This window comes from Chelonoidis abingdonii, chromosome 4, assembly GCF_003597395.2.
Source record: "Chelonoidis abingdonii isolate Lonesome George chromosome 4, CheloAbing_2.0, whole genome shotgun sequence".
NCBI lineage: Eukaryota > Metazoa > Chordata > Testudines > Testudinidae > Chelonoidis > Chelonoidis abingdonii.
In genome coordinates, this window is record NC_133772.1 from 18,342,589 (window position 1) to 18,365,502 (window position 22,914).

Here is a 22,914-nt window from a genome sequence, read left to right on the forward strand (position 1 = left end):
TGCCAGGGGATTTATCTGTTTCCTAGCATAAGAAAACAGCATTTGAGGGCAAGATTTAGATTGCGGAAGTTGTGTGTTTGTTTGTTGGCAAGGAAGGGATGGGGAAAATGAATCACAAAAGCGTGGGACTCTTCTTAAAAAAAATGTTGCTGATAGTGGGCAAAAGCGAGCATCATATTTAAATGTATGGAACTGGAATGACTACAGTGTCCATAAGGTGCTCTGAGGATATCGTGCTGTTCCACTGACACTTGATTGGGAACAAAGTTGCTGCCAGATGGGTCAGACTTGTAATCCCTCTAGTCCAGGAATCTGGCTCTGGCCAGCAGCAGATGCTTCAGTGGAAGGTCCAGGAACTCTGCAGTAGGCAGATGTGGGATATTCTGCCCCCATAAGGTCTCCTCCTAATCTTTTTCTTGTGTGGGCTCCATGGCTCAGATTCTTGGCCGTGTTGTGTACAGTGAGATGTATTGTGCCAATAAGACCCAGCCAAGCTCTGGGGATGGCTCCCCCGCCCAGTTCTCCAGAGGGTGTTCTAGGGTAATAAGACTGCTTCTCAAAGCACCTTGCTATGCATGGGCCAGATGAAAGCCCCATGCCAAACCTCCTCCCAGTGTGCTGAACCTGGCACGGTCCCTGCCACAACTGGCCAATTTCACCTCCCACAAACCCTCAAGGGTTGCAAGGGTGGCTGGGCCCTGCCTCACATGTGGGTGGGGACCAACCTGGCCCTAAATGAGGCTTTATCATCACTGTTTGTAGGCTGTGGAGGCGAAGGATCTCTTATCCCCTAGGCCAGACTGCAGGACACAGGGAGGGCTGGGGATGGGTGAGCTGAGAGAGGTAAGGTCTCTGAGGCAGGCTGGTGCAAGCCCGCAGAGAGCTTTGCAACCAATCAGAAGTGACTAGCTCCAGGGATTCCCATGTGCAGTGAATGCTGAATTTCTCCCCCACCCCACCCCATCCCTAGCAAGTCCCAAAGAAAACAGAGAATGCTGTGGGTCAAAATTTCCCTATTTACTAAACTCTCACAGGCGTCTCCAGCAGTGTGTGAAAGAGCCGTTCTCACCTGAACGCGCTGCCCTTCCTCCCAAATGTTCCTTCCTGGGGAAACTTCTCATCCTTAATCTCCGCACCCAGAAATCAGAGCAAGGAGACCAGGAGTCAGGACTCAGGGGTGTTCAGTTCCTAGCTTGGGAAGCGGGGGTCTAGTGGGTTAGAGAAGGGTGGGCTGCGAGTCAGGACTCCCACATCTCGGAGGGAAAAGGGGACTGGGAGCTGGCACCCTGGGGTTGTTCCCAGCTCTGTGATGGGAGGGGAGTGCGTGGGTTAGAACAGAGGAGAAACTGGGAGGGCAGACTCCTGGGTTTAGCTCTCAGCTCTGAGAGAGCGGAGTCTATGGGCTGGAGCAGGGGGACTAGGAGTCCGGATTCCTGGCTTTTGTGGGGGGGCGGGGGCAGGGAGCTACAAAGCCCCATTGCACAGTTTACCCCTCCCTCCCTCTTTCCTAGTGGCCTCCCTGAGATCTGGTGCAGGACAAACATGCAAATATATCAGCTGGGGTGAAGTCGCCCTGGGGCCTGTGCCAGCGAGGGGCTGCTAGCCAAACCCAAGGGGAAGGCAGAGAACCTGCCCCCAAGGCTTTCGCCTGCTGGCTGCCCCACCTGGGCACCCACAGGACAGAGGTGGTGGAACTGGGGGTGCTGCCACCTCCCCCTCCCAGCTTGAAGTGATTTCCATCATATCCAGGGGTTAGTTTGGTTCAGTGGCTCTCACCCTCCCGCCCCAATTACAAACTGTTCTTGCACCACTGAGTACAGGAAGCGACAAGCGCAGCGTGACCGCCCGTGCTGCACTAAGCGGAGCAGCTTTCGCTCTCCTGTGTGAACAGGCACGGTGGGAGCGAGCCCCGGCGAACTGGGTGGGTGGGTGTGTGTCAAAGCCCCACCCCGCTGCATGGGGATCCTGGGCGCACGGGGGCCGCTCCGGGGCAGCAAGGCGTTTCCCAAATTGGAGGGAGAAGGGGTGGGGCCTGGGACAGCGGGGCACCCCATGCAGGGGAAATTTGCATGCTCGGGTTCAGCAGGACTTCCTGCTCGGTTGTCATTGGCTGCAGGTAGCAAACTATGCCGGAGCCCTCATGCAAATCCGTAATTGATTCCCCCCCTCCCTCCAAGCCCAGCTCCAGCGCTGCTTGTTTGCGCGCTCCTGCACTGGGGAGCACATGTAACCCCCACCCTCCTGGCTCCGCTCCGGGGGTGGGGAAGGATCCTTTGGACCGCAGGTTCCGGTGCACCCACGTGGTGGTGGAACTGGGCTGAGGACCGCGACTCCGGGAAGCAGGGCGCCGCCGGGGACAGGTCGTGGGAATCATGAATGAGATGTCCAGCTTCTTGCACATCGGGGACATCGTCTCCCTTTACGCCGAAGGGTCGGTCAATGGCTTCATCAGCACGCTGGGGTGAGTGGACCAGCGCCTGGGAGGGCTGCACCGGAGAGGGGAGGGGGCCGCCTGCTAAGTGAGCTGGATTATTTTCATTTATGTTTTTTTTAAAAAAAGGAAGTGACTGTGTGGCTCGGTAGAGGCTGAAAGGTCTGGCTGGCTGCCTCCGGTCAAAGGCGCTAGAGAGAACTAGAGAGATTAGGGTGAGGCGGATTCTGCCCTAAGGTTACTTGCACTTTTCTGAGAAGCAGCTGTTGGAGGCAAGATCCTGGACTGGGTGGCCCTGGACTCTGCTCCAGTGTGACAGTTGCTGCCCGCCTGAAGCCCCGTCCCCTTGCGTGTGCCGACTGCGCTTTCCCCCCTGCCTGTTGCTGGGGTGGGAATTGGGATCTGTTTCCCTGCCCCTGGGAAGCAGGGGTGAGGTCCACCGGGACATGCCCAGCAAGGTTCCCTGGCAGATCATGGGCAAGTCTAATATTGAAGTATTGGGTCTGTTAAATAACCGATGGTCCCAGGGCTGAGCAGTTCGGAGCTCTGGCACCTCTGGGCTGCTTGCTGCATCAGTTAAGAAAGTTAAATTGCTTGAGCCCTGGCACCTCTTTCATTACAAACTAAGCACTGTTTTGGTCCTTGCTCCGGGGCAGTGCGGGGAGGCTGTGTTCTGCACCTGTGAGGGTCTGTGCTGATGCTCTGGTAGGTCGCTAGCATATTGAACTTGTATGATTCCCCTGCGTGGTGTTTGAACCATGCGCACTGGGGGAGGCAGGAGAAGGCTATATCCTTAACCCTGGGGCTCTGCAGACTATTCTCTCTGCGGTTTTTTGGGTGACGTTAAGGTAGCTCTGGGCCAGAGGATACACCTTTTGACACCCTGCTGTGGGCATCGTCTTGTCAATCTTTCCCCCAAGTAAGCCACTCTAGTGAAGTGGTGCCAGCAAATCCATGATATGATTTGGGGATGGCTGGATAGTGCATGACTTTGTGTCCTGGGTGTTAAAGATTCCTCTCCATTTACACTAGTTTCTTTCCCTCCCCAACGACCCCATAGGAGTATTTTGTACCCTGGAGAAGCTCAGAGGATTCCCCTGTGGCATAGTGAGGAGGCAGGCCTAGGCTGTGTTGCATGCAAAGAGGATTCTTTATTCAGGCTGCTGGACATAGACACACCCTCTGTGACTGAGTCCCTGCTGACACACACAGAGCTGCAGTGTAGCTGTAGCCGTCTCAGTCCCAGGATTTTAGAGAGACAAGGCGGGTGAGGGAATCTTTTTATTGGACCAACTTCTGCTGATGAGAGACAAGATTTCGAGTGATACAGAAAAGCTTTTCTCTCTCTCGCCAACAGAATTTGATCCTATAAGCTGTTATCTCACGCACCTTGATGCGCACGCACACTCGGCTCTGCACACTCGGCTCCACACACTTGCCTATAGACTGCCACAGGTGTAAATACACACGGCGATGGCAGATACGGACACATGCGTGTGTCCACACAAAACACACCTACAACTATGCACTCAAGTTTATAAATACGTACATGAGCACACAGTACAATGTGCTCACAGAGTTTAAAGCCAGAGACGGCCACCAGATCATCCGGTCTGCATTCCTGTACATCACAGGCCAACAACACCCCCCACACCCTAAACCCAACAACTGAAATGAGTCTCATGTATTACAGCCCATGGGAGACTAAGCTAGGACTGTGCTACAGGCAGAGAATAGGAGGGACCGAGATGCACCAAGACCCTTCAATGGCAGAATCCTTCCAAATGACCTGTACCTAGATGCTGGAAAGGAAGTTGAAACCGCCCCCAAGGAAGCTGCCAATCTGAGAGGGGGAAAATTCCTTCCCGACCCCACATAAATTTTCACACATATAAACAGACCCAGTGCACACAAACTTACACATATATATGCAGACATGCAAGTACTGTGCATGGCCCTGAACTAGTGGGGAAAACGTTCCCACGGTCATTTTGGTGAGATCTCCTCTATGCTGGCCACCTGGCTCTATGCTAAAGCTGTCCTGGTCACTGACACAGACTCTCTTTAACCTCTGCAGTTCTCCTCTGGGTAGCCTGTATGCCAGATTGGTGACATTATGTCTGACACAGGCCTATTGGACCTTCTGGGCCCTCCCAGGCCAATGCAGCATTGTCCCCTATGGTCAGTTCTCCAGGTCTCTCTTCCCCATGGTTGGTTTGTTCAGTCTTGTTGGCAGTGACTCAAGCAATGGGGTTTCCACTCCTTCCCTTGGGAGATGATTCCACACGCTAACAGATCTCACTATTGGGACATGGTATTTGGACTGAGATCTTTTCCTTTGCTCATTGTTATCCCAGTTACACCCCCGCTGTAACCAGGACATAAAATCCTTGTACGTGATGCTAGGAACTGCAAAATCACACTTTAAAACATTGCTGTGATAAAGAAGTGGAGTTACTTGCTGAGAGTGCGTCTCCCAAGCCCTCTTCACAGTGTGCATCTTGTTTAAGCTATTTGACTAGCAAATGAACTAGCTAGCCCTGGCCCTTGCGCTTCAAACTCAGTTGAGCAGGGTACCGGAAACTCTCCATCTGTCTCTGTTGACATCCTCCCTAGCAGCAGCCAGAGAGCAGAGAGGAAAGTAAGCTGCAGTCCTGGAAGGTGAATTGCTGACACAGAGAATCTGAAGTGTGATCCTTTTGGTTAGCTGGAGTGTCTTGAATGACAGAAGCTGGTTCTAGGTGCCAAGCGACCATAATGAGTGGAAGCATCATGTAGCATAGGCTACGGGTAGGATTGTATCTGAAACAGTTTGCCTATGTGATGGGCCCAGTTACTCCTCTCACTGTCATGGGGCTTACGACAATGCCGCTCCATGGACATCACTGGGGTTCTGGCAGATTGGCACCTGTGTGAGCGAAATTGGAACTCGGCCCAGAGGCATATGTAGGAAAAATAAAACCAGCACTCACAGGGGACATTGAGAGGCCATTTTTTAACACGGAAGGTTCTGCCTTTCTGAAGATCTCTTTGGTGTTGAATAGCCGCATACACCTGGTGAAATGGAACTTAGATCTCCTCCTCCAGAGAATTTCTCTGGTGGCTGTAATGGGGCAGAACATAACCAGGATTAGTAGTTGCTCGAGTCATTTAAAAGGAGATTGGTAGAACTCATGCGAATAGTGTATAAGGAACAATCCTCAAAGGTGTGCAGGGGGATGAACTTAATTTAATTATTGAGATTGGAAGCTCTTTGGGCAGGGGCAGTCGTCTTGTTTATGTTTTGCACAGTGACTGGAATTCCAGATGCTGTGATAATACAAATAATTTTTAAAAAGGGTCTATGAAGTGGGAATTGCTCTGGCTGAAGTTCTGTGATTCTTTTGCTGTCTGTGGTGAGCCATCTCTCTAGAGGTAGCCTTAAACTGTGGGACTTGTTCTCTTGTTAGTACATGAAGCTGAAGCATCTCCCTGCTACAGCTCAGAGCCTCTGGTGGGATGGAAGGCACAGGGCTCACTTCTGCCCTTGGGCACCAGCATGATTTGTTAGTGGAGGCAATGGGAAGGGGTGTGTGTGTGTGTGTGTGTTTCTAAGGGGAGAATATAATCCCAACTATACATATAAAATGATGGGGTATAAATTAGCTGTTAGCGCTCAAGAGAGAGATCTTGGAGTTGTAGATAGTTCTCTGAAAACATTTACTCAATGTGCAGCGGCAGTCAAAAAAGAGAACACAATGTTGGGAATTGTTTAAGATAGGGATAGATAATAAGATATCATATTGCCTCTATATAAATCCATGGTACACCCACATCTTGAATACTGTGTGCAGATGTGGTCGCCCCATTTCAAAAAAGTTACATTGGAATTGGGAAAAGGTTCAGAATGGGCAACAAAAATAATTAGGGGTACGGAATGGCTGCCATATGCAAAGAGAGTAATAAGACTGGGACTTTACAGTTTGGAAAAGAGACAACTAAGGGGGGATATGATAGAGGTCTATAAAATCATGACTGATGTGGAGAAAGTGAATAAGGAAGTGTTATTGACTCCTCATAACACAAGAACTAGGGGTCACCGAATGAAATTAATAGGCAGCAGGTTTAAAACAAACAAAAGTTTGTTGTTTTTTCCCACACAACACACGGTCAGTCTGTGCAACTCCTTGCCAGAGAATGCTGTTAAGGCCAAGACAACAACCGGGTTCAAAAAAGAACTGGATAAGTTCACGGAGGAGAGGTCCATCCATGGCTATTAGCCAGGATGGGCAGGGATGGTGTCCCGAGCCTCTGTTTGCCAGAAGCTGGGAATGGGCAACGGGATGGATCACTTGATGATTCCCTGTTCTGTTAATTCCCTCTGGGGCACTTGGCATTCGCCACTATCGGAAGACAGGATACTGGGCTGGATGGACCTTTGGTCTGACCCAGTATGGCTGCTCTTGTGTTCTAATTTGACCAGAATATGGCCAAGGGGCATCTTGAACAGTTAATGGTCATTATCAAGCTTTTGCCACCGAAATAGACTGTTGAGCTATCAGTTATGGCATGCAGTGGTCAAGGAACCTACTGGCGAACTAATCTCTAAGCTTATGTCCTACATAAACACACATGAATGCAAGTTATATCACTACCTTGCAAGGGAACCCTACTCAATTTTTGTTGTGGCATCATGAAGGCTTGTGTGAGCTTATATTCTTGGGGTCTGTTGTGTCAATGAATGAAGACCCTTGTTAAGAGTAAACACCATCACTTTGCAGTTCTCATGGGAAGATCTCCAAGCACTTTAGCCTGATTCCGATAGCTTTATCCATGCTGTATATTTCTTTACTCTTCAAACAACCTCACTGAGATCAGTGGGACCGTCTGTGGAGTAAGGCTATCAGAATCTGGTCCTTTGTTAATGTTAATTAAGCCTCACAACCCCAGCCTGTCTGGGGAGGGTATCATTCACCACTATTGTACAGATAGGGAAATTGAGGCATAGAGCAGAGAAGAAACTTGACTAAGGGCACTCAGTGACAGAACCTGGAACAGAACTGGAGAGCCTAACACCCAGGGTTGAGTTTTGCAGTATGCTGAGCCTCCTCAACTCCCACTGACTTCAATGGGAGCTGAGGGCACTCAGAGCTTCAGTCTCCTGCTTTAACCCCTAGACAAGGTGTTCCCCCAAGTCACGTGTGGTGTAATAATCTCAGTCTAGAACAGCCTTTAGGCACCTTCATACCTGAATAGTCCCACTGCAGTGAATGGGACTGCTCGCTTTCTTAAAGCAACGCAGGTGCTTAAGCACTTTGCTGGACTGGGGCATAAAACTAGCCAGAATGCTGAAATCAGAAGAAATGACCAAGTATGAACAAATAGAGGAGATAATTAAAGACTCCCTGGAGAAATGAAAGGGTGATCTCCAAAGATTTAAGATAGTGGCAGTGACCAGATGTGTGGGGCAGATTATCCTAGGGCTAACCAACAGTGCCAGTTAAACCCTTTAACAATAGTGTTAGTGTTTTAGAGGTTTCCCATTAACTCAGTGGAGGAAAAGGGTGGGGGGGAAGAAGCATTAATGGTGCCAGACCTTGCGGTAGTTTTTATCTGGCTGTACGCCCTCCAGGAGCTCGTTTGATGGAGAAACCCGAACCCTGATCTCAGTCTGCCCCCCAGACCTGATTAGAAGCGACTTGTGCACCGAGGGGAACGGCTGCTGCATTACTTGGCTGAAAGTTGTTTGGCTGCCGTCCACAAAAGATGTCTAAAGAAACAGGAGTTTCAAACAGCCCAAGACAAAAGCGTCTGCAAAGGTCATGGAGTTGCATGTCACACGCTTTGCTAAGCAAAGGGTTCGGGAGAGGAAAGCTTTTTAGTCAATTCATTGGTGCCTTAGTCCTTCTAACGTAGGAGATGTATAGGTTTGCCACTTAAGAAATGTTTCTAATTTATATACTTTCACTCCTTGTCCTACGTCTACAGATCACTTCAGGGTGAGATTTATAAAGGCAAAATGGGTAGCTAAGCATCCACCTCCTATTGACTTTCAGCATCTAAGTCCCCTTTCTGCCTCGGAAAATCTCCCTTTGTAGTATTAATGCTTCTCAGACAGCACCTTGCAAGTGGAAATCTCAAAAGTCTTTACAGATGCTAATGAAGAAAACCTCCCAATGCCCATGTTACGGTGAGGCAGTGATCTTTGTTATAGCTGCCGTTACAGGTGACGCAGGGTTACACGGCAAGTCGTGGCTGAGGAGAGAGAAAGAAACCCAGGAATCCTGCCTCTCAGTTTCCTGTTCTGAGCTTTGAGCACATCCTGCTTCCAGAGCTGGAAATGGAACCCAGGAGTCCTGACAGTTGCTGCGGTCTAACCATTGAGGCCTGACATATTAAGTGTCAAGTAATAATGCCATTAAAAGCATCCCAAGCAGAGCGATGGGGGGAGCGTTGAACTGCTGGAACTCATCAGAGACCAATGCCACCTCTATCCCCAACTGACCTATTTCTCCTTGCGGGGGAAAATGCTTCCAGGAAAGAGACACAAAGCACTAAAAGACGACAGTTCGATGGCGTGAAAGCTGACCTGTTTCCTGGAGTGCTGCCTTAAGGCAACACTTTTGGAAGCAAGGATGCATAAGCCATGCCCTCCAATCAGCCAAAGTCCACACTGGGAGGTCTGGTGCTAGGGCCAGGTCTGGTCAGTTCTGTGAAGCTGCTTATACTGCCATCAGCGCTGGAGCATCTGAGCACCTTCCACCAGTGCGGCTCGTTCGCGCGGTCTCACCCTCCCCACAATCCTGGTTTGTGGTTATTGTTTAGCTGCTTGAAACCAAGCATTGAGCCTTGATCACAAGGTACAGAATTCTGAGCTTTATGGACCCTCCCTGCCCAGGTACCTTGCCCGGCAGTGACTGGAGGCATAAAGCCTGGCACTGGGCTCACTGCAAAACCTGGGAAGGAGTCTGTGGAGGATAGTGTCTTCTTTGGTGGTTTCAAAATCCCGGTGAGGAATCTGGAGAGGTGTCCCCAAGATATGACAGATCCCCTGGTGGTGTTGCTAGTAGTAAGTAATACTAGGTACTGAGAGAGGTTTTTCCATTTAAGGATTTCAAACTGCTTTACAAAACTGACAACTATTATCCACATTTATAGATGGGGAAATCGAGGCACAGAGGCTTGAGTTTTTTTTAATGTGATCACACTGCAAGTCCAGGGCCAAACAGGGACTAGAGCCCATGCTTTAATCTCTTCCTGCCTCTTTGCTGTTTGCCATCTCACTTCCAACCTTGAGTTCTAATGGCCAAAGCAGAATAAATGGAACCAGGACCGTGGAGAAGTGCGTTTTCGGCTCAGTCTCTCATGGCAAGTAGCGATAGAGCTGATTCAGGCCACGCCCATTAGCAAGCCCTTTCAGGGGTCTCCAGTGAATACAATGCCTGGGGCTGGTCAGCCAAGCCACGTGAAGAATAGTGCTCATGGACAGTACGGCAAGCAGCAGGTGTGCATGAGTCACTGGGCTTGCAAATTACGTATTCCAGTCCTCTCAGAAGGGAAGGGCTGTGTGTAAACATACTTGAATAAGTGTCTGTTTAGTTTGAAATCACGCCTTTGATAACTGTTATTGTGATTGCAGGTGGATTGAAGAGGTGGGGCAGTTCAGGGAAATGGAGCTGGGTAAAGGGTAACTGTCCCTCCGGGTCCAAGAGAGCGTGCATCCTGGCAATTAGGAGGAGAGAGGGACACTGAGGAAATGTATTTTCCTCCTGTAACCTCCTGCTGGTGGTGCTCTGCGATTGGCTCAGTCAAACAGCTCTATTTTTGTAGCTGCCATGGTCGTGATTCTACATATCCCTCTCGGAAGGGGTTGTAGACAGAGTGGTGTACAGAGCCGTAGCAACAAAGAACGTGGCCCCCTCCGAACATATGTCTGGGGCCCCTTACCGAAAAAGTCAACAGCATATTTCGATGACTTTGCTGCGTCTGAGATCACAAGATTCCAAGTGTGAGCTCCACATGGTACATACAAGGCACGGTCATTTATTTCTAGCATGCGGGCTTGAACTCCTTTATTCTTTCCTCTCATATTTGCGCCGTTATCATAAGCTTGGCCTCTCATGTCAGCAATGTCTATTCCTAAGTTGTTTGCCTTTTCAAGAAACGCTTCCAATAAGCCCTCGCCAGTTGTATCATGAACACTAAGAAAACCAACAAACGCTTCACGAATATTGACACCATCTTCACCATTGCATTCATTTTTCTTGCCACTTTTAGGGGCCCCCTTCCTTGCGGGGCCCCCTCCGGACGGAGGGCGCTCGCTACGCCTCTGGTGGTGTAGTCCTCAGTGGGACGAGAGAGAGGCCGATGAGGGACTGGCTGGGTTGGGGGCTGGTAAAGGGATTCCAGCCATGGCTGGAAAGGACCAATAATTAACTTCAGATGGTGACTCTGACCTGTGGGAGAAGCATTGCTGGTTTTGGGCCAGAGCTTAGAGTACAGTTATCCATGTGACAGAACCAGCACTAATCCAGTGCCGTTAGTAGCAGCCTCTGCAGAGAGGCTAAGGTCAGAACAGGGCTCCCAAAGGTGGAATGAAAAAGCATCTGTGCTGTCCCTGCTCTGTGAAGGGAGGACATTCATCTTCAGAGTTGTTCAGCAGGTCCCTGTCCTCAGCACTACATTCAACTCATGGTGGTTGGTTTTTAAAGGGCTCCAGAAGAGTTGAGCTAACCCTGCTTAATCCCCAACTCAGTGCTCTAAGAAATACAGCCACCAACTCAGTATTTCCCTGCAACCGGACAGCTGGAAGCACTTCAGTAATTTATAGCTCACGGGATGTGACGAGTGCACCGTTCTAATGCCGCTGCCAGGATCCATTCCAATGCATGTGCAGGCCCCATCCCAGGGAGATAGTTTCATGCAGGGTATCGGTGAGTAAGCTGCAACTTACTCACACAGTTATTTTGGGCACTTAGGAAAACTGGCTGCTAGACGGTCAATTAGTCTCCACCTTAACTAGAGCAGTGCTACTGCCCTACTGTACTTTGGCTTGCAAGCTTGGATTGTCTATCTCCACTGTATCTGAGCACGCTTGAATTCATGGGGCTCAAATCTGCTTTCAAACGCACTGGTGCTATTGCAGGGAACTAAGAGCAGAATTTGGCCCCCTTTTCTCTAAACCCACCCAGCCCAATGCACCTCTGTTGAAGGCTACAACTGTTCTCCTGAGGTGGTGACACTTCATCTTCCCAAGGAATCTAGTTCTGCTTGCCAAATGGTTCTGAAAGTTATTAAGCTTTTTCGTAAGAGCTAGTGTCATTATATATGGCTGATTTCCCCTGGGAAAAAGTTAGGGACCTATCAAATGTGTTTCAGGTGCTGAAATTTGCTGCTTCCACTGAACTATCCATTGAAAGCCTGATCCTGCAATGGACAAGTATGCTGGCCCTGATCCAGCCAGGCACTTAAGCATGTACTTAACTTGAAGTGTTCGAGTAGTCCCATTAATATCAACAGGAGTACTTAAAGTTAATCGGATGCTTATGTGCCTTGCTGGAGGGAGGGCAATAAACCACAGAACGCAGCATCAGGCCCTATATTGGTTAACATCCCAAAGGGTGAAATTTACAAAAAGGTGGCATGATTTGTTTGTTTCACAAACACATTGAGAAGCAGCAGCCCAATGTATCTTCCTCAGATGCTTAAACATTGAAGGCCTGATTCTCATTTATAGACCAATTTTAGCAATTATCTTAGCACCCCAGTGCCCTGTCAGCAGCTTTCCAAATCCAGAATATAAATTGGCTCCCACATCTCCATACTCTTCTGCTAGGATGGGCAGCTCTACCTGTGTGAGTTTTCGCACACCAAAAAGTGGCATCTAATACCAGGCATGAGTTGAGTCATGTCTGCCTCTGCGCTATTATGGATGACTCATGTCAACAGCATTAGGAGCCTTTGTTTTCAGGTGTTTTATGGGAGAATGTTATTCCAGGGTATCGGCTTAATAAAAATAAGACTCTGCATTCCTATAGAGCTTGTAATCCCAGGATCAAAGGATCTGAATCCCCTTTGTGATCATTTAATGAATTTAGACTTGCAGCGAGCTGGGTCTGTGTTATTAACCCTGTGTTAGGGAGTGGTAAATGCAGGTGAAAAGCCATTCAGGCCCAAATTTTGGAACTTGGCTGGAGTTGGGAGCTGGGGGTGCTTGGATCTGCTGTTGATCAGGCCACTTTTATTTAGGCACCTAAAAGTGCAGCTAGACACCTGCTGGGATTTGAAAAGCTCCAAAGAAGGTTAGAGTCAGAGATTCTGTGGCCAGAAGGGACCATTGTGATCATCTGGTCTGACCACCTGCAGAGCACAGGCCATAGAATTTCCTCAAAAGAATTACTAGAGCAGATCCTTTAGACAAAGGCACCTAACTCCCGTGGAAATCAATGGAAATTAGGGGCCCACCTTGCCCAGGTACTTTAGGAGCTGCATCTTTAAGTACCTTTGAAATCTGGTTTTAGTTAAGAACTGAGTGGCCTAAGGATGTCAGACATCCAACACCCATTGAAAGTCCATGGGGGACTGACTGAACCCTATCAGCTCTGTCCAAAATCCCAGCCCTAAATTTGAAAACTGTGGCCGAAGGGACTTGCCCAAGGATGGGCAGTGAGTCAGTAGCAGAGCCAGTAAGCTCCCAGTTTATCAGCGCACAATCCAGATTACAGTACGGGGAGGGAGGGAGACAAGTGCATCTGCTTGGAGCTTTTTGATGAAGTTAGATGTACAAAAGAGCAAGGACAATTTCTGCAGGCCCCGCCTGGGTCCCTGCTGAGTGTCTATATAATTCTGGCTGCTCTCATTTAAGGACGTCTCCTCCGTTCCACTTCTCGCTGAGCTAGTTGCACATGGATGCAGGGGCAGTGGAGGCTTTTCCCGTTCCAGAGATCAAGTCCTACATCGCTCTCTCGGGATTTACTCAGGCTGAGCCTACGTTGAAGTCCACACTCGTTCTGCCAGGAGTGTAACCTGCCCAAGGGCCTCACGACCAGTCTCTGTGTGTGTTCTGCATACCCGCGTTCCTGGCGTGTGTGTAGCCAGCTGGGAGGGCAGAGTACAGGCACTCTCCCTTCTCGCGTATCTCTAGCTTCCTCCTGGTGCTACAGCTGGGGAACGGCAGCAGGGGAGACCGTAATTAGCTGCTTTAGAGGAAGTGTGTACACGTAGGAAGCCTGGGCTACAGATAAGGGGGGAACCCCCCTAATTTGCTTGCAGCCTAACTGCTCCCATTTAACTACAGTCAAGGTTTGTTTGAGCAATCTGCCCCCTTGGGTAATAAAAACCCCAAACCTGATTGAAGCATTGCACTTGCGCTGCCCCTGTGCATGCTGTGCAAAATGCAGCTTCCCTCCCTGCCACACTTCACTATATATGGCTCCCTCTTCCTCTCTGCTCCCTTCTTTCCCCTCCCTTTCTGGCCTGTGCCCACCCCCTGGAGACTCTAGCGTCGCCAAGCTCTTCTGATGCCAGTCAGACTCCAGCAGCACACCCTTACTTCTAGCAGCGCACTGCAGACAGTATGCTGGCCTTGGGCAAAGTGTCTCTGTTAGCCACTCTCCTTCTCATTCACGCTACTTGCAACTCCACGTGTTCAAAAATCATGAGTCGGCCTCCCTCACCATCCCCTGTCATGAAATGGACTTATGATTATGAGATTTGAAAATAATACACATTGGGCGGAGGGGAAGGGTTATTTACTTTTTGGTTTTTGAGCCTTTAAGTTTTTCTCTGCAACCAGAGGGCTAGGGATTTGCTTTTCTTTTTAAATGAAAGCTGAGAGTCTTGGATTATCCCATGACTCCAGGAGCGGGTGCCTGAACAAAACCACCAAGACTCACAAGCCTTGTGGTGATAGCGTGGGAGCTGACAACAGTTGAATGCACTTCTGATGTCATTTACAACTCCAGCAGCACAATCGTCCTTCTTACGGTGCAGCACTGGTTCACAGACATTGCACTGGTTTAGTACGAGGCCCACCCCATTCCCCGTCCTCTCCTCCAAAGCCTAGTGTAGTCACTTGGAGTCTTCCTCGTGGGTTTCATGGACTTCGTATCAGGCTCCCAGTTTAGGGGATCTGTCTGTAACCCACATCCTGGCAGTGGTTACTGGATAGAGCTATCTGTGACCAATTCCCAATAAACTCAACTACTGGAGGGACATGCATCTGACGAAGTGGGTATTCACCCACGAAAGCTCATGCTCCAAAACGTCTGTTAGTCTATAAGGTGCCACAGGATTCTCTGCTGCTTTTACAGATCCAGACTAACACGGCTACCCCTCTGATACTGGAGGATCGTGCTCCTCCAATCTGCTGCTGAGTAGCTTGGTGAGAATGGGGAGAGGGCCAGGCAGAATCAGTGTAGCAGATAAAACTTTATTACTATTAATTTAGGCTCCTGTTGTGCCAGGTGCTGTACTGATGTCTAAGGCGCCTGAGAGTTTCTGTTGCAATAGCATTAAAAGACATCCAAGGGAATTAAACAGGAAGCTGCTGCGTCCCTGTCCCAGGCTTCCAGCAAACAGGGAATGAAGAGGGAGAGATCAGAGATCACTTGAAGGAGGTGTTGGTAAAGACTGGGGCCAGAGTCTGACCTCTGACACATGGGTGTCAATCCAGAGTAACCCCACTGGCTTCTGGATTTATACCAGTATATCCTGGCTCTCTCTCTTTTAACCACCTCTTCTCTGGTCGCCACTTGCCCACGCCTCCTATTTCAAGGATGCTGCGGCATTTTCTTCTCGTTGGGGTCTCAGGTTGTCCCTGTGAGTTAGAGCAAAGTCCAAATTCCTCTGGATGGAGCAATCGAAAGGAATTTTCCCCACAGCCAGAGCGCTGGTGGTGGAGAGCCGCTCAGGTGAGGAGGAAGAGGGAAGTTCTCTGCAAACAGAATATCTATTTTGTTTGCAGACAGCGCAGAATGTCAGTGTATAAGCGCAGGCCCAAACACTGCTCAGTCCTTTCAGTTTGTTCCCAGGAGCTCAGACGTGAATGCTGCTAGGTAGCTGGAGTGGTTTTTCTGGCTCAGGGGAGCAAGCTGGAAGGTCTGAGCTGCACTTGCGGATGTGCTGGGTGGTGCTATCCTGGGTGCCCTGAAAGGCAGAGTGCTGGGAAGCTTTCCCTCCTTGTATTCTACCTGCCCTCATAAGATTGGGTCATGCTGCTCCATGGCGTAATCCCAGTGATTGCAGCGGGGTTACTGCAGAGAGGGGGCTGGCCCTTGGTCGTGTAGTGAGGACAGAATTTAGTAGGGGTGGGAGCAGAGTCTCTTTATGCCCAAACCAAGTTCAGCTCAGGCAATGGCAGCCTATTTTTCGTTCTGCAACCTTACTAAGGTGTCTCCACACTGAGCTGGAGCAGCAGCTTCTAGGGGACAAGAGAGGAGTGTAGTGCAATCCTCCGCCTGGGCAAGCCAGTTAGTGTCTTATGGGAGCCAGAGACCTCAGAGTCCCAGGACTCCATTATCAATCCCCTAAAGTGTCATGTCCCCCTGCAGGCTTGTGGCAAAACCACTCGTGAGATTACTTCGGTGCAACCAGGTGGCATGATCCTGCGAGGAAGGGTGGGGGGTGGTTAAGGCATTGGCCCGAGACTCATGAGATCCAGTTCAGTTCCCAGCTCTGCCACAAACTCCTGGGTAATGCTGAGTAAATTGCTTAATCTCTCTCTGCCTCAGTTTGCCCTCTGTGCATGAGGGATGATGATGATCCATTAGTTGATCTCTGATCCCTTGGAGTCTGCAGCCTATCCGCCTTCCTCCAGCCACTCCACAAGGTGTCCGCTGGCTGAATTCAGCCCCATTGCCTTAAGCAGCCTATGGCAGGTGGGGAACAGCCTCTGATTTATCTGAAAACAGCTCCTCTGTGCAGCAGCAATCAAAAAAGTGAGCAGAATGTCAAGAACTGTTAGGAAAGAGATAGCTAATAAGACAGAAAATATCATAATGCCTCTTTATAAATCTATGGTACACTCACACCCTGAACACTGCATGCAGATCTTGTTACCCCATCTCAAAAAAAGGGATATTAGAATTGGAAAAGGTGTACAGAGAAGGGCAACAAAAATGATGAGAGGAATGGGACGGCTTCCGTATGAGGAGAGATGAAAAAAGACTGTGACTTTTCAGCTCGGAAGAGAGGTGACTTGGGGAGGGGGTATGAGAGAGGCTGTAACGTCATGAATGAGGTGGACAAAGCGAATAAGGAAGTGTTATTTACCCCTTCACAGAACACCTGAACCAGGGGTCACCCAATGAAATTAATAGGCAGCAGGTTTAAAACAAACACAAGGAAGTACTTCTTCACACAATGCACAGGTCAACCTGTGGAACTCCTTGCCAGAGGATGTTGTGAATGCCAAAACTATAACAGGGTTAAAAAAAAAAAACCCTAGATAAATTCATGGAGGATAGGTCCATCGATGACCATTAACGGGGTTGGGCAGAAATGCAATCCCATGCTCTGAGCGTCCCTAGCCTCTCTTTGCCAGAACCTAGGCATGGACAACAAGGTGGAGCACTCAGTGATTGCCTGTTCTGTTCATTCCCTCTATAGCACCTGGCATTGGCTACTGTCACAAGACAGGATACTGGGCTAAATGGACTGTTGGTCTGACCCAGTATGGCCGCTCTGATGTTCCCTGTAGGCAGACAGGTGCTTACCAGAGCATGCAGTTTCCCGCAGCATGTCTCTCCCAGTGGCCAGGATGGAAGGATGAAGTAGCATAGCAGGTGTGTCTTGCCTCACTGGAGGAGCTTGTTCCCCAGTTATGCCTGGTCCTCCTTGCAGAGCCTAGGGGAGATCCTGACACCTGTGAGGTGTTGTGTTTAGATAGGGTGTGAGGCACGTGGAACAGCAACCTTAGATGAGAGGGGGGCAAAACAGGGTGTGTCTTTGCTTTTGCAAGCCCTCGTCTGTGAAGTTATTTTGTTTGGCAGAACAGAATCTGGGCATGTTCTGGATCAGGTATCGTGGGGAGGGAGGTCTGGCTTTGGTCTGTTTGGCAAAGTAAAGCCCTGCACACAACAGGATGGCATTTCTCTGTTTGTCTGGAGCACAATAATGTCTAAACACCATATCCGATCAATGCCAAAATGTCAGGGAAAGTTCTAGACATCAAAGGGCAGAATGCTATGGATTTTCCTGAAAATCAGCAAAGCCCCAAAGAAGAAAATAGGGGGAACATGGAGGCCCGGGCATTTGGTTAGCACACCTATCCTCTTTAATGAGGTCTGTAATTGTCTATAGATCAAAGCGTCGGTTGATGTCGTCTATTAATGGCTTCCTGCATAATACCCTCATTTCATCTCTGCCCATTATCTAAATGGAGTTTTAAATATTGACATTCTGAATGGCTTATCTCCCAGGCAGAAAGAAAAGACTTATTTCAACACTAAGAAATTATACAAACTTAACTAACTACTTACGTTTTTACGTATGCCCCTAAAACCCCAGAGCCCCGGGGGTGAGGGGAGAATGGGGGGACATGCAGAGACCTGGGCATGAGGGAGGTGGTATTGGGGTCCCTGACATAGAAAGGGATGGAAGGGGGGCACACAGCGACCTAGTGAAGAAAATGGAAAGATGTGCGTCCCTGTTGTGTGCAGTGAGCTTAGCTGAAGAAGCACCGAAGTGTGTGATCCCCTACTTTTTAGTATCAACTATTCGTCCATAATAGCACTGGCTTGAAGTGGTTTCCATTATATATAGGATTTACAGTTTGGTTCAATGGCTCTCAGCACCCTCACTATAAAAATTGTTCCAGCACCGCTGCACAACAATATTGCCATCGCATGCTCTTCCCCAGTAATAATATCAGATCGTTAGCTTGGAAATAAGAAGAGCAGGGGCTCTTGGAGGACCCACCAAAAGCATGAAGGAAAGGGGGCTGTAACACAGAATTGCGAGGCCCAAGGAGCATGGAGTGGCACATTTAATAAGACGGGAATGCTTGCCTAGCAAGTTATGTGATCCTGTATTATCATATCAGGGCGGAATAATTACATACAAAGGGCCAGAGCTGTGCAGGCTAAAACAAGGGGATGGTTGAACTGGTTTGGAGAAGAAGAGAACTGAGCTCAAAACTCCCTTCAAAATAGTTCGGTTAACTGGATGTGTTTTACAGAGAGGCCCAGGGCAAAGCCCTGGGTCCAAACATTCCCAAACTTTTGGGAAAGCTCCAGTCTGGAGCCCATCTTTCTGTCCCATGCTTTCCTCTTGCACAGTTGGTTCATATTTTTTTTCCCCACCAAGTTGTGCTGGGGTTAGAAGCAGAAGCTCCAAAATACTGCCAGGAACTCTACAGTTATTCCAGGAGGCATGATGGCTGTTACTAAGCCACCTATTTCTGTGCCATACTTAGTGTGGAGAGACTCTGGTATCAAGTATGGGATTCCCTTTTAGTAGCACTGTCAGGATTTATATGTGAGATTTTGCAGCCTGGGTCAGTGAATAAGTCATAGAGGAGACATGCCCTGAGTTCTATTGGGGGCATTCTCAAGAGAGAACATCAAAAGCTTTGCTAGCAAGGCATATCTGCAGTGGTTCATCCTAGTGGACTAATAGATGGGCAAGTGTGCAACCCATAACACTGGACAGTGAAAAACCCAGGAGGTTATCTATGGCGGAGGATCCTGATACACGTAGGTTGATTGAGGACCTAACTGCTATGGTGATAGGTATTTATAGAGTCCAGATATCTAGGTAGATAACACAGGAAGTCATCTTGTGGATCCAGCGTTGTGTAACGTTAGTGATGTTTAGACTTGAAACGTGACGATAGTGCAGCTTTTTTGGCAGCTCTGTGGTTTGTGGCGAAGCTGCTTAGCTAGCTGAAGTCTGAGCTGTAATGTGATTGTCTCTAAAATGTTGTTTTCTTGCTTGTTTTCCAGGCTGGTGGATGATCGGTGCGTGGTGGAGCCGGCAGCTGGCGATCTGGACAATCCACCCAAGAAGTTCCGGGGTAAGAGGCCATGTGATGCCTGAGGAGCTGCTACTATTGTGTTCCTTATGAAGCCCACTACTGGGGCGCGCTACCTTTTGCCGCAGAATGTGGGGACCAGCTTGCATTCTTCTATTATAGCAGTAGTACAGGCATCAATATTGCAAATCCGCCCCTCCTCCATGTTAATTGGTGCCAGTATTGGCAGCCTGAGCAGAGAGGCCAGGGACTGAATGGCCTGTAGGTTCTTGGCGCCTCTCTGCATTAGGATGGAATGTCATTTGTGCACCAGTGTCGAGGAAGCTTGCCCTGCTGCTACACATGCTCTGGATTGACAGAGTTGTCAAGTCTCCAGGACTGTCAGACTGGGAAATAATCATCCTGCACCCCCATAGCCTTTCCGGCTTCTTAGACTCATAGACGCTAAGGTCAGAAGGGACCATCATGATCATCTAGTCTGACCTCCTGCACATCACAGGCCACAGGACCTTGTCTACCCACCCCTGTAATAGAGCCCTAACTTCTGGCTGAGTTACTGAAGTCCTCAAATCACGATTTAAAGACTTCAAATTACAGAGAATCTGCCATTTCCACTAGTTTAATCCTGCAAGTGACCTGTACCTCATGCTGCAGAGGAAGGCAAAAACTCCTCATGGTCTCTGCCAGTCCTTCCCAACCCCAAATATGGTGATCAGCTGGATCCTGAGCATGTGGGCAAGACCCACCAGGCAGACACCTGGGAAAGAATTCTCTGTAATAACTAAGAGCCCTCCCCCATCTGGTGTCCCATCACTGGCCATTGGAGATACTTGCGAGTGCTAGCAGCAGATCTGCTACATACCATCATAGGCAGTCCCATCATACCATCCCCTCCATAAACTTATCAAGCTCAGTCTTGAAGTCAGTTAGGTTTTTTGCCCCACTGCTCCCCTTGGGAGGCTGTTTCAGAACTTCACTCCTCGGATGGTTAGAAACCTTTCTCTAATTCCAAGCCTGAACTTGTTGATGGCCAGTTTGTATCCATTTGTTTTTGTGTCCACACTGGAGCTTAACTTAAATAACTCCTTTCCCTCCCTGGTGATGTATTTATAGAGAGCAATCATATCTCCCCTCAGGCTTCTAAACAAGCCAAGCTCTTTGCATCTCGTCTCAGAAGGTAGGTTTTCCATTCCTCTGATCATCCTGGTAGCCCTTCTCTGCACTTGTTCCAGTTTGAATTCATCTTCCTCAACCATGGGAGGCCAGAATATTGTTCTTGATTCCTCCAGTGGCCACTGCCTTTATGACTTGGAGAAACTGACTCTGACAGTGCCTGGGCTTTGCTGTGAAGCAAAAGGAGAATTTGTACCCCTCCCTCCCCAGATCTGGTTCCTTAATAGTGAGAGATGATGATTTTCCTTTCTATTACAATAGCACGTGAGGTCAGGGCTCCATTGTACTAGGTGAGGACAGTCCCTGCCTAAAGAGCTTGCAATCTGAATAGACCAGACAGATAATGAAATGGTCTATTAGCCCTGTGGAGAAGCGAGGCCCAGGGAGTCAGAGCCAGAGCAAGCAATTGAATCAAGTCTCTGGAGTCCCACTCCAGTGCCTTCACCACAGTCCATCCTTCCGCTCTGAAGGTCAACCTGATATGAGGCGTGTTCTTTGCTTTGCCTGCATTTGTGTATCCTGGCTGTTGATGGAGCAAAACCCTTCGGAGGAGGAAGGGAAGTGTGACTGGGAGGGATGCAGAGACAGCAACAAGCCTCTGTGCTGTGGCAGGGTTTTTGGCTCTAGGAACTAACTGTGCCAGAGGCCTAGGGCTTGCCCTGCTTTGCTGCACCTCTCGGGAAGAGATTAAGCCGCTCTTTCATGAGGCAGGCAGGCAGGATTTAGGAAGCTTCACTAAATCCCCATCCATCCTTAGCTGTCACGTTCCAGCCACCCCACCCCATCCTGGTGCAAGCCTCAGTTATTATTTCCCGTCTCAATGAGACGCAGCCGCTGCAGAGTTTCCCTTTGTGAGCTGGCTTTCTGGAGTCCTGATCCAAATGGAAAAGGTGATGAATCAAGCGAGGGGCAGGGCGGCTCCTGGCTTGTGGAAATGGGCTGGTGAAGCCAGAACTTTCCTCTCTCTTTCCTGGACACCTTCCATTTTCTAGCCCCTCTGTGTCCAATCCTCAGCTGCCATCTCCTCTCCGGGTTGGGACTTGGGTCAAGAGTCAGGTCTCTGACCCAGTTCTTCTAGCCCCTAAGCCTGTGAGCTGAAGAGAGCAATAGACACTCGCTTCCTCTTCACTCCTTTTGGGTTGCGGCTCAGCTGCTTTCTGTGGTGTAAGCAGAGGTGGCAAGACAAGTGAGCAGGGATTCTCAGCCGCTGGGATCTGCGACTCCCTCCTTGGACCTGGCCTTCAGGGCACCTCAAGCTCAGCCATATTGCTCTTGAAGGAATTTGGCTTTCCGGGGCTGCCTTCCCTCCCACACACGGCATGACGGAAGGGAGAAGCGGACACTATTACTTGTCTTGTGGGTTGTGCCCAGGGGCCCCAGTCATGGCCCAGGGCCCCTTTGTGCCAAGCACCGTACAGACATGGAACAAAAATGAGAGACCCTGCCCTCAAAAGCTTCCAGTCTAAGAACAGAGCAAGAGACGCCCGGTAGATGCAGACAGACCGATGGAGGAAGCACAAGGAGCAGCGAAGGCAGAGGTCACAGCACCCCCATTGCCAAGCTGATTGGAGGCATTACAGCAGAGAAAAGGGGTTTGAAGGAGGACAGCGAGAATGTCTTGCAAACGCTTGTGTTCGGCTGGAAGATGTGGTCCCATTACGACATATATATAGTGCCTAGCACAGTGGAACCTCAACTTGGTGGAGGACTCCAGGTGTGACTGTAGTATAAATGTTAAATAATAATTAACGGCACGACACTCAAACATCATCAGCTTATCCAGACTGCCCCTAACTGGAGCTGAAGTAGCTGTATTCTCTCAGGGACTGAACTTTTCCTCCCACCACAGAACCTAATACCGTGCTAACAGGTGGAGAATGGGAAGAATCCTTCCGCCGACTCTGCCTCAAAGAAGTCTTTCACAACAGGGCCGAGACCATGCACAATTGCCACATCCCCACTGGTAAACACTAGAAAAAAGAATCATCCGACTTGACACCGCAAGTGGATGAAACCACAGTCTTGTTCATGACACTGATTGGTTCAGGAAAAAAACAGACTGTGAAGTCCTTAACAAACATCGCATCCACCATAGTCTCTCCACTGCCGAGAGGACAGCTATACAATCCCTGAATTCTAGCCACCAGATAATGATCAACCCAGCAGACAAAGGGGACACCACCATAGTCCTCAACTGTAATAATGACATAAACGAGGTCTACTGATGACTCTCTGACACCACCTACTATAAAGAACTCAGAGACAACCTCACACCGCAATTTACCCAGGAATTTAAGAATATCATCAAATCCTTCCCAAAACAGCTCCAAGACCTACCAACTCATTCCCCATTAAACCA

General features: G+C 49.2%; 1 protein-coding gene across 2 annotated transcripts in view; it reads left to right on the plus strand.

Annotated features, from left to right (window-relative positions):
• Positions 1–2,047: 2,047 nt before the first annotated feature.
• Positions 2,048–22,914, plus strand: part of ITPR3 (inositol 1,4,5-trisphosphate receptor type 3) — an 84,620-nt gene continuing 63,753 nt past the window's right edge. The window contains exons 1-2 of one of the 2 annotated variants that reach the window (XM_032768604.2): positions 2,048–2,461; positions 19,354–19,424. In XM_032768604.2, coding sequence (XP_032624495.1) covers positions 2,373–2,461; positions 19,354–19,424 — 160 coding nt within the window. In that variant the 5' untranslated portion in view covers positions 2,048–2,372. Of the gene's footprint in view, positions 2,462–19,353; positions 19,425–22,914 lie in introns of those variants that run through there. The other variant, XM_032768613.2, reaches the window with a different exon arrangement.